This window comes from Carassius auratus, linkage group LG44F (genome assembly GCF_003368295.1).
Source record: "Carassius auratus strain Wakin linkage group LG44F, ASM336829v1, whole genome shotgun sequence".
In the NCBI taxonomy this organism is placed as follows: domain Eukaryota; kingdom Metazoa; phylum Chordata; class Actinopteri; order Cypriniformes; family Cyprinidae; genus Carassius; species Carassius auratus.
The window spans coordinates 5,967,646-5,980,240 of record NC_039298.1 but is presented as its reverse complement, the minus strand read 5'-3'; the positions used below and the strand labels follow the sequence as shown (position 1 = coordinate 5,980,240).

The following is a 12,595-nucleotide window of genomic DNA, read 5'->3' as shown; positions in this document are numbered from 1 at the left end:
ACTGGACCAGACTTGATGTCGATATTCAAAAGTCCAGACAATACAACCTGCCAAACAGAAAGGATGCAGAGTGCCGATTTACAGAATCGATTGGACCTATAAGAGTGATCTTAGCTTCAAATGCTCTGTTGCATTCCAGACTAATGTCTATATTCTCTGCTTGTACAGTTGCCAGCATTGTAAAACACTAAACAAGATTAAACTACAAGCACTGCTGATTTACAAAATGGAAAAAGTAACTTGCCATTCACCAAGGACAACCACTATTTCAAATTTACATAAATAAACCAAAAGAACTTTGAAAAGACACAGAGGTTTGGACATCAGTCTGGCCTTATTCATTCAACTGTTCTTCCCCACAGAGCCAAACTTTCTTCTGACAGTCTGGCTTTGAGACAGTGGAAATAAGCAGTGAATGCCATCATAACATAGAAACAGGGACCCTTGAAGCTCTGCGGTTATGTTTTAGTATCTCCACTCTAACTCTATAAATGATTTCCCTCAAGGAAAGGTAGAGGTTTGGACTTTCACTCAGATTAGTCAAAAGGCCCTGGAGGTGCTCCATTAGCGAACAGACACACCCTCCTTCGAGAGCACTGACTGTCAGTGGCTGATTGCTAGTGACAGAGCATATTATATGCTTTGTTTTTAAGGCCCCAGAGCCCAGGAAATACAATAAGTGTTGCCAGCTAACAAAAAAAAGTTGAGAGAAGAAAAAATAATTGGTAAAGTTTCATATAGAACACCATGACTGCTGTATTAATATAATGTACGTGGTTAATGTAATGTCACAAAATGTGAGTCGCTTCATTAGGTAGAATAACGATGCAATTAGAGCAGAAAACACCACCTGCTTTTGCAATCAGGACCGTCGTCACCACCACGGGAGATTTCAAACTCACAAATCTCTACACAGCCAGAAGATGTGAATTACAGCTTTATGCTGAGTCATTAAAGTGTTTCTTACCTTCAACGCAGTGCTCCACCTCCTCCAAATTGCGGAGAGTAATCCTCATCAGGCTTGAGTTGAGCATCAGTTCGTTCTGGCTCTGCCACATGAACTGAGGAGGCAGGTTGACAAAGAAAATGCGCGTATCTCCGGTGGCCACCTGATTATCGCAAATATGGGGGTCTCCGAATCCGCCGATCATCACCTTGTTTCCTCCATCCAGCAGCACCTCTCCATTCACCATGGTCTTGCCTTTTAGGTAACGCCATACTCTGACCTTCAGACAGGGGAAAGAGAACATGAGATTAAGAAAACACCATTTCCAGCAGATCAAGGTCACTTTCTTGCACATTGCATAGTGGCCACCTACCGCCAGCTGTATGAGTCTCTGCAGTCTAGCTCTGCATTTCTGATTCATACATATATACCTCAGTGGTGGTCCAAAAAGTGTGAGGCCACATTAAAAACTGGATTTTAAAATACTTAAAATAAGAAATTACAATGTGAAATGAATAAGAAATTTCGAATGCTGTACTATTTTTAAGTTACTTACAAAGCATGACCATGTGAACTCCTTGTGGTCAGATGTTCAGTGATGGATAACACGATCATCAGGTTTTATACAAAATTATGGCTCAGCTATAAAATCCAAATTCTAAAAAACTTTTTATTCAAACTGTTAATGCTTACATGCAATGCAGAAAGGGAGCATTTTTCACTAGATGTCTCAAACCTTTTAACTTTAACGTATAAGCTTTAAGTGCCATATCTCTTCTAATACAAAATTAAATTATGGTGAGAGGAGCAACAGTTTCAGATTATTCTTCTTTTCACACTTTAAATGTCCTAGGGATTCATTTCTGCAAGAATTTGATTTATGTGACACATTTAGTTACATCAAACAAAGTAAGCCCATGATTACATGATAATTGAAGATAATTGAACCCAAAGCACTAATAGAGTTTGAAAGGACATCAAGTCACTGCAGAGGCTAAGGTTCAGGTTCCTGGTGTATGAAAGCTCAAATTACAAGTGGATCAAAGTAGGATTGAGGAGGTTGACATTTTTTATCAACTGAGCAAAACTCAAATATCGTACTGGTCGCTATTGTCTACATGTCTAACAGGTGATATACTTCGCAACACAGTTGCACAATAGCCACAAGTATTAAAGAATAAGCTTAGACTTTTGATACGATATTTTATGAGCTACATATTCACCTTGTTACTTTCAGTTTGATGCATTTGAAAAGTGTCTGGTGTGCAAAGTCTTACCTTGCAGGAATACGTGTTGTGCACTGGATCCATGTTCAAGATCTCCTCTACAGTCCCAGTCAAAACTATATTCGCTTCTTCTTCTCGTTTTTCCAGCTCCTTTTCTGAACAACTACCATGACAACGCGAACTCAAAAGCACAAAAACAACAGCAAATGACCAAACGGGCCAGTAAAACGCCTTTCTACAAAAAGAGCCCATGGTCAAACCAAACGGTTCAAAGAGAAAGTAAAGAACTTGAAGTTTGATATAAATACTAATCCGACCCGCGCTGCTCTCTGCGTTCTTCAAACTTCACTGCTATCTGTGCTCATATCTGCGCTGAGTGAACGCGCGCGCATCAGCCGGCAGACAGAGAAGAATAAAGAGAGGAACGAGGAATGCCTCTGCTCACTCACCCCCCTCGCGCACGCACTCGCTGTCTTTTCAGAACGACGCTCCGTTCACAGGGCATTTGCATGCAATCTGAATTGCTGATAATAGCGACGGAGGGGGTGATTTCGAGCGCACTGGAGAGAAGCGGGTGTAAAACGCCACCCCTTGGAGAGATCGCGCCAATTCGGACAAATTTACTGGTCCAGAGGATTACAGGTGGGGTGAACAGAACACTGTCAAATAAGAGTGACCTTTTCTTTTAAACTCATATGAACATACAGAGATGTTTAGTTTGAAGTCTTACAACCCGAGAAAGTATTAGCCTTTTAGAGCTATTGATTTTTAACAGGCTTATGAGTAAATCAAGACTGAATTCTGGGGTTAATAGCCTATTATTTAAGATGATTTCACGAAAATAAATTAAAGATTAAATAAAATTTAGTAGCTATACATAAATGCAAATATGGTTATTATAAAACCACTATTTCTATTTCTCAAAACAGAAGTTCAGCATAAAATCAGTTCATACGTAAAAATATATTTATAATCTGCTAAGAAAAGAGGGAAAGCTGTTAAATGTATCAGTGTATGTAAACATTTCTAGGTTTTTATTGAAGTTGTTTTATTTTTTATTTCATTGTCATTTTGTATTTTTCTTGTCTTCACCACCTGACTACTTTAAAATGTTGAATGATTCCATTAAAAAAAGCAAGTACAAATAAAACTGTAGATATATGTATTGTTAAACCCATTATAATAAAGATAGATAAGAATATAAATAAAATATGATTTATATTTTGTCTTAAATGTGCTTTATATACAGAATTATATATATATATATATATATATATATATATATATATATATATATATATATATATATATATATATATGTGTGTGTGTGTGTGTGTGTGTGTGTGTGTGTGTGTGTGTGTGTGTGTGTGTGTGTGTGTGTGTGTGTATTTATGTATGTATGTGTGCATGCAGATTTTGTTGTAAGAAAAAAAAAATCATTATGAGTTCAAATGTGGCCAGCATTCTAGGTTAAGTGGGTTCTCCTTTCAAGTGCTGTTATGAGAACTGTGCAATTACAAGCAGCAGGCCCAGCCAATAATTACATATTAAGCTCATGTTGTTCATTAACATTTCTTAGTACTTATTCATGCAATTACAGTACGCTGCAAAATGCACTGTAAATTACAGCATAACCAAATAACTAAAAACATTTAAACTTAACATGAGTTATGATGTTACTAATATGAACATCATTCTGACACACACAACCGATAAAACCCTTACCGTCGCTCCCAGTTCTAAACTGACAGTGCATAAATTTCCACCCTTTCAAAAGCTGTAATTTCAGTACCCGTCCATCTATTCCTGGAAAATGACAGGGTGTGGAATCTGTGGCTGTACTGATATATTTGTAGGAATACTCTCATTTTAATGGCACCATGTCCTAGCCCTTAATTCGTATACCACAATACCAATTGGTTTTAAAAGATTATTGAAAATGCAGGTTTGTGATTTGATAAATTATTTTGTTATTGGCAATACCTGACAAAGGTGTGAATTATTACTTCAGACAGCTGCTCTGTGGATTATATGTTTATATAAGGAACTTTGACATTTAAATGCATTATTAATGTAAACATAGTATCTCCAAGCTGACATATAACCACTTTTCTTCCATGCTTAAATGGTTGCTTAAGGGTCATTCTACAGAAACGTCCACATTTGGTATGGCAAGATCTCTTAAAATTGATTTCTTTTTCTAACATTTAAACTTAGACCACATTATTAGATTACCCTTTGACTTTATGAGTACACATAAATTACAGCTTAATGATTTTTTATTTTTTGTGTGCATGTATTTAAAGACCGCATACACCATTTTTTTGTCACTGGTGTTACCTCACTTCTTTAGCGATATTAAAGGTGTTTATGAAATATTTTTTTATTTTTTTTTCAGCACATGCAGTCAGAGGTACAGAAAATTAATGATGATCTAACTAATACGGTGATTATGTTTTATTTATTTTAATTAGGTTTGTTAAAAGTGTGACTGAATGATGTTAGTTCAATTGCACAACCATGTATTTGCTATAACAATGAAAATATTTGAAAAAAAGGTTTTAAACAAGCAATAATACAATCATTTAAAGCTTAACTCTTAAGTGCAGCAGAATTCAATGAATTTAAAATGATCATTATACCACATATGACAGATTTTATTTAATGTGAAAGAAAAAAAAAAACTGTAACACCAGTGACACAACAAATCACCAGTGACATACATAACATATACAAATGACTCATTTCATAAGAACTGAAATCAGAGTTAGAAAAATATAATAGACAACATTTTAACTGAACATTTTAACTTCATTTCTTCACCATTTCATATCTTTGTTTCTAACCGATGATCTTGTCTTTCAGTTTCTCTATTTCCCTTTGTTTCCTTTGTGCATCTCTCCTACGTTGTCTCCTCCCTTGTTGTAGTTGTCTGTAGAGCAAAATATTTTCTTGAAAAAAAGTTCTCACTCATTTAACCCTAGCTTGAGTGTGTGTGTGAGAGATAGAGAGAGTGTGTGTGTGAGAGAGTGAGCGAGAGAGAGTGCTCTTGTTTTTGTATCATATCAGGACACAACTCTGTATAATGACATGGGTATGACACAGGTATTACAAGGAGAGGGTGACTTATGAGGACATAACCCTTGTCCCTATTTTTCAAAATGCATATAAATCATAAAGAATGAGATTTTTTGAGAAATTAAAAATGCACAAATTTTCCTGTGAGGGTTAGGTTTAGGTGTAGGGTTGGTGAAGGACGATAGAATATACAGTTTGTACAGAATAAAAACCATTACACCTATGGGATGAACACACTTTACACAAAAACAAACATGTGTGTGAGAGAGAGTGAGTATGAGTGCGTGTGTGAGTGTGTGTGTGTGTGTGTGTGTGTGAGAGAGAGAGAGAGAGAGAGAGAGTGTTTGTGAGTGAGTGTGAGCGTGTATGTGGAGGTACTGAATGCTATGCATTTTTATATCTCTTTCACCATTTATTTCTGTATTTGTAACAGTTCAGTTTGTACCTTGAAATGCTGGGTGATCTATCTGGTGATGATGGGGGGGGGGGGGGGGGGGGGGTCAATGCTCCTGCTCTGACTCTTTGCCTGCATCTTTGCTGACGGGCCCTCCATGCCTTTCGCTCATATCTCTTCTCCCTTTCACCCAAATTACTTACTCTCTTTCTTTTTTGTGTGTCAATGTCACGGACATAGCTCTGTTTCCTTTTCTGCAAATACTCTGCTCTGCATTCCTACGCTTTCTGTATAGTCGCTGTTTCTCAGCTGCGCTCAGTTTAGCCATACCCTCAATTTATAAATACATGATTAAAGGAGGATTAACAATGACAAAGAAAAGTTAGAATCACAATTTCAGTGCTATTTTATGCAAAATAACTAAATGAATAGCTTTGAACAAAGTTTATCTATAAAAGGGAGTCACTGGTGTTACTGATCTTCACTGGTGTTACCCATAAGGAAGGTGACACCAGTGACAGTAACACCAGTGACAATTTTCATGAAAACTGCATTTTACAAAATGCCTGCTGCAAGGTATCAAACCACATGTTGTCAATCATGGTGTACTCACTAAATTAAGTAGTTTAATCCATTTGTATTCTAGTTTTTTACAATGCCCAAACAATAAAAGAGGTCATACCAGTGACTTCAACTAAAAGCTTCATATGAAATCATGAGATAAATGAGAAGATTTCTGATAATTGAAAAGAGACAGTGGACTTACCATGGGCTTCTCTTCATAGATCTCCAGAAAATTGGAAGAAGAAAGTCGAGTGATGTCATCAGCGTGATTGTTATTTTAAAATAAGAGCTTTTTTGTTAAACGGTAACACCAGTGACACAACTCCAGGGGACCACTACTTTCATTATATATTTTATAATATTTATTTAGCATTTTGTTTTTTAATGTAATTTACATCATATATTTTATAGTTATGGGCACATGGTTGTATTTTAAATGGAAGAAAACACTGTTTTTGACCTCAAAATAAAGCATTTAACCTCTGTACATGACTGTGGGGACGAGCACTTCTGTGGTGCTTGGAATTCTAATTAATTAATAAAAATCAAATATTGCCACATTGATGGCTCAAGAAAGTGTAATTGTTCAAATAACAAATTGTTTCATTTTTAAATATAAAAAAATTGTAAACCTAAAGTGTTTTTCAAGTGTAATATTTCTGTAAAGGCTAGGGACAGAAAAATGGACATTTCCGTAGAATGACCCTTAATACTAAGATGCGATGGCTTCTGGAGATGGACCGAGGGTTGAGTAACTTTTCAGCAAATTTTCATTTGTGAGTAAAATATTCTTTAAGGTGGCTATAAGTTTTTACACAATCCATAAAGCATATCTCATCCTATTCAGTTTAGACTGGAGTCCTATATGCCCACCCACTCCCTCTCTCGTTCACTTTCCTGTGACATAATGAAGTCAGCCCACATAAAGCCCATTACAGTCAAGCTCATTTGAGAAATATCATTCAAACTGAAATATCACCCCAGTGAAATCACTCCGTCTACTTTCTGAAAGAAGCGTAGGAGTTCAACATTTCTGGAAAACTATTGCCGTACTTCTTTACAATGTGAAGAGAGTATACTGCCTGTGGATTGATGTGAAAGCAAAAGACTTGCACCATAAGCTGCAGACAGTACTGTTGAAATTCAGGTAACATAAACCATCAGCTTCTCTGTTTTAGCTTGAGAGCTTTTAACATCACAACAACAGCTCGCTCCTGCCCACAAATATGACACCACAAAAGGTAAAAAAAAAAAAAAAAAAAGTATTAACAAGCTCACCCAGAGTAGTAATTTTCTTCAGCACCACGTCAGTCAAAGCATAATCGCTTGATCGGAGGCAATTATTGTTTTAAATTCAGTATAGAGATATTCCCTTTAGTCATTCATTAGTTGGATTTTGCTTCCTAAGCTCCCTGGTGGCATTCCCACTTCTCGCTATACAATGATGGGGGATTTTCACTTTATTCTCAGAGTGATGATTGATTGTAATTTTGGTTAATGTGCAAATAATGAAAACAGTTCGTGGCTTGTGATGCTGGAGATGCAGTAGATCTTGCTAAATCATTCACAGCTTCAGTGTTTGGATCAGTGTTATGGTCTGTTGGACGTGCATTTCATTCAAAGCAGGCCTCTTCATTCAAACAGTTCATATAAAACATACATGCATAAACAGTACGTCAAACAAGCTTTCTGTTTTGCCTTTGTTTTTGCAAAAGAAAGCATAATAATTCATGATTTATTGACATGACTGTGGAGGAATTACAATATTGCTGAAAGCACTTTAGTGCTTATATAGCAAAGAAGAATAAAATAAAACATGTTAGTTAAGTACAATAAATGGACTAAATGGTTTAAAAAGCAACAATATAAATACATTGTCTCTATACATTTAGAGACGTAATAAAATATCTTCTAAAAAATATTTTTTTTTTCTCTGATCATTTGGTTTATTTAATGTAAAAATAAAAGATGCACATTTCTTCAGTCTTATTTCTAACAGTGCTACTGTTTGTTCCTAGGAGTGTATATTGAACCTGCATTAATGTCTGTCAGATGTCTATTTATTTAATTTAGGGATTTTTAAAAGCTTTGTGGGTTCTATTTTAATGCCACTCTTTACTTTCACCTCCTAAGTATTACAAACATTGTGTATTTTTGTGAACACTAACGTAAACCATAAAGAGTTTTGGCCAAGTATATGATTGTTCCCATATGAGGTCTCTGATTCTTCTCTCAGCACGCAACTGCCTTGTACAGACATAAAAAAAAAAAAAACATCCATATTTTTCATTTTAATCCTTCAGTTCTCTCCAAACATCTCAGCAATACACTGTCTGTCATGTGAAAGTGCAATAGGATATTTTGACCATTCTGACAACAAGCTTTTCCTGCTGGTGACCCAGAATCTCTTTGATGTGCCACAGAAAAACAACTCCACAGTGCCAACGCCGTGATAATGCCTAAGAAGACGTGTGACATTTGTATCACAGCAATATGATTGCCAATGGGACTATGTCACTGCTACACTGAACAAACGCCATATGCAAACTTGCATGAATTTTCACAAAGGACTGCTCCAAAGGACAAGTCAAGGTGGTCTCGACTGCATGACATTTTTGATTATGTCTGAAATGTGAGTTAACACACCCAGGTTCCAATAAGTTGGAACCTGTGCATTGGCATTGTTGTAGCATTGGCCAAAGTTGGCCACTTTATTGTAATAAACGAGATCATTGAAAAAATAGCTGTTTCAAACCTTTATTGTCTCATATGGAGTCAAGTAGGCCTTCCGCAGGCCAAACGCCAAGTGGGAACAGAGCAAACAAACAATGATCAAAGCTTTTGACCAGACGTTGTTGTGTATGGAGGTGTCAAGTCTAAACTGAAAGTGGTTTCTCACACCTAATGTAAGACTGGGAGGAATTTCTCCCTCAATTATTACATCCACAAAAATTAATGCATTCAGTGCATTTGGAAAACAAAAAGCCCAAGTCGGGTCTTTTGCATTTGATTGGATTGGCTAGAGATGCATAATTTCCTGTTGTCTCCCAGGGCACTAAACAAACGGACAAATAAAGGCCATATGGATGCATTGTGGTCTGTCGGGCATTTGGACCAGACTGACCATGTGGTCAGCACAAAACAAGTCAAGTACCAGCACACTATTGCATTCCCTAGTATTCTCTATTGTAAACTGATGATTTTGCCAAATGTCGTACTGTAGCTCAAGTATTTTATGCATGCAGAATATTTGCATTTTGTGCATTATGGAAAATTTGCATACTGTGTACTATGTACATACTACATTATATACTGCAGAAATGGTGGTATGACATTCCCAACATGTTTCCGACTCCATTTCACCCATACATTTTAACACCCTCATGAACACACGCCTGCATTACTTCAACACAACCTTGATATATTGCCATACACTTAACCTTTTAACAACTGCTTGTAAAGTGTCAGGCTTCACCCAAGTATCACAAAATAAACACATTGACTGGTATCAGTCTCCATAATATATGTGCTCAGAAAGACATCTTCAATACAGTTCTCCACCAGCAAAGATTTTAAACCGACCCGGAGCCTCACATATACAAATGTTTTCATACATTTCATCTTTAAAGCACATGTAAGCAATAATTTACTGAAAACTTCACATAGGTCAGAACATACCCAGTTCCCTCCCTGAAATAAGAGCTCTTCACCATAAGCATAAACTTATTTCCATATGTATATTGCTATCCAGATTAACTCTATTCATCAGGTGAAATCTGTGACTGTATGATATAGTTAAATATTTGCCACACTGAAGGAGTGAATTATGGAGTTTGTATAGGTGAGCAGATTTTAATGGAATGGGTCTCTCGATTAATTCATTCATTAATTTATACTTGTGATAATTGGTGATTTTTTTTCCCTCATGCGTTTAATGATTGCTTGTTGGAGATTTTAAAGTGACAAAAAAAAGCTGAATTATGTATTTATATATTTTGTATTTGTTATTTCTGTATGAGGCTGTTTCATAGATTTTAGGCAATTTTAGGTCCCAGGCGTTGTCCCATAGATCTTATTTTTTCCTTTTCATTACATGCAGCCAGGTCACATCGAAACTGCCTTGAAAACCTTGTTAATTATGAATTAAAAAATGTATAGTTTGTCATTTGTAATAGTAATTTAAAAAAATAACCCATACTTTTAATCTTAAAATATAAATAATTTATCAAAACTATTAATTACTTTTAAGAACTATGATTTTCCAGTCCAACTGTAAATTAATCATTTGAAGTAGATCATTTAAATATTTATTTTTTTGTGTAAATAATATTTTTTAGCAATTTTTACACTTCTATATAATTTAGTCTAATTGGTAATCAATAAGACTGAGCTGAGATGAAATATTAAAAACAAAGATAAATCAAAGTAACTATCTTTGTATGAACCTAATATTTTAATTTGACATCCAGTCGAATGTTATGTCAAATTGTACAAAAACAATACATTAGATGCTAGCTTTGAAATGGAAATTAAACTTAAGACAAAATCTAATTTTATGTTAAAATTATTTTTTAAATATCATTTGAATGATGTGCTTACACAATTAGATGCTGTTAGTAGGCAAATTAAATAAGGGAAAGTTTGAAAAATATGTATTAAGGAGGGTTAAATTTGAACAAAATGCATCAACAGACTGAGAGGCGGCGCCTTATTCCTCAATGGAAAAAAAAGGCTCATCTCAATATTGCATTAGTTTCTGAAAACCTGCTGTGCTTATGCTTCTATGTTTCTTAAATGGCACCATTTTTCAGCGTACAATCAGCAGGGGGAGACGTTTTGATTAGAGCTAATTTACAGGGGCGTGAGAGAGTGGAGTGACCCCAGCGGACTCATTTCCTAATTGAGTGCATGCGTTTTGCCGGCTTGAACACTCCGTTAATAAAGTGCCCCATAAAACTGATCTGAGCTCTAAATCATGTCTGCATGTCCTTGTGCTTTCTGCAAACCACTCAGAAGACATGGACATATAGGCTCTGCAGGCTTTGACTCAGGGATAAATCTCTATTCCTTTTACAATGACAAAAGTTGCGCTTAATATAGAGTGTAATATTGTAAATCATGATGTGCACTCTGATAGACTGACTCAACAATTACAAGTAGTGCTGTATTGGAACAGAGACAAGGCATAAACTATGACATGCTGTGGGAAGGATCTTGGAGTCACTTTGGATGATTCAGCTGAATTTGACAGTGAGTTTGGCCATGCAGTGTCAGTGCTGTAGGTTATCAGTGCTGCTCTGTTAGACACTGTCTTCATTAGTGATAAGATAAGATTAGCTCCTGTCTTCCTTTTTCAGTCAAAGAACAACGCCTAGTCAGTTTTAGGAGCAGAAAGAGTCACTTAAATAATATGTAAATCTATAATAGTTAAATTATTAGTAACATTTGGAAATTATCAGTTATCATTAAACACTCCAATTACATACAGATATATTTGTTTGCTGTAACTGGACCATACTGTCACTTTTTTTTATTTGGCTACTAACAATGTTCAACAGTGTTTAATAGCATTCTCTCTGGTGGAAGTGACATTAAATAAATTAAACAAGTAAACACAAACATTAAAATATTTAGAGAAATATAAAACATACCAAGAAGACAGCTAAAAGAACAGTTGATAATTATGTAATGTCAATTCCACCATATAATGCTACCAAACACAGTTTAAATTACTTAATGTGTGAGTGTTTGTGTGTGTGTGTGTGTGTGTATATATATATATATATATATATATATATATATATATATATAGCATTTTATATATATATATATATATATATATATATATATATATATATATAAAATGCTATATATATATATATATATATATATATATATATATATATATATATATATATATATATATATATATATATATATATATATATGGTTGTACTTGTTTACCAAGAAGACATTCCACCAGAGAATACCTCCTCTTGAACACTGTTGATATATATATATATATATATATATATATATATATATATATATATATATATATATATATATATATATATTAGGGGTGTAACGGTTCACAAAATTCACGATTCGGTTCGATACGATTCACTGGTGTCACGGTTCGGTTCGGGACGTTTTAGATACAGCAAAAAGAAAAAAATTGGCAGATAAATTTCCTTGATTTTTAAAAAATGTTTTATTTATTAAAACTAACAAAGTTTGTTTTTTGTTTGTTTTTTTACATTGAACAATGATGGAGCTATTCTTTACCCATCTTCTATGGTGTTTTCAATGGAAAGTAGCTAAACCCTGCTTGAAAAGTCGCCAAATGTCGCTAGATGACGTCATATGCTAATTTGCATATTCATG

General features: G+C 35.0%; 1 protein-coding gene across 1 annotated transcript; it reads right to left on the bottom strand.

Annotated features, from left to right (window-relative positions):
• Positions 1 to 923: 923 nt before the first annotated feature.
• Positions 924 to 2,701, bottom strand: LOC113068231 (agrin-like). The gene is made up of 2 exons (XM_026240889.1): positions 2,224 to 2,701; positions 924 to 1,226 (listed from the first exon to the last, which is right to left on the bottom strand). Exons 1-2 carry the CDS (start codon positions 2,422 to 2,424, stop codon positions 939 to 941), a joined length of 489 nt encoding a protein of 162 aa, XP_026096674.1. The 5' UTR covers positions 2,425 to 2,701; the 3' UTR covers positions 924 to 938.
• Between the last annotated feature and the right edge of the window lie 9,894 nt (positions 2,702 to 12,595).

Coding starts and splice junctions, on each gene's coding strand:
- LOC113068231 (XM_026240889.1), bottom strand. CDS start 2,424: ATGGGCTCTTTTTGTAGAAAGGCGTTTTACTGGCCCGTTTGGTCATTT. Junction 1,227..2,223: donor ACAACACGTATTCCTGCAAG/GTAAGACTTTGC, acceptor CCCTGTCTGAAG/GTCAGAGTATGGCGTTACCT.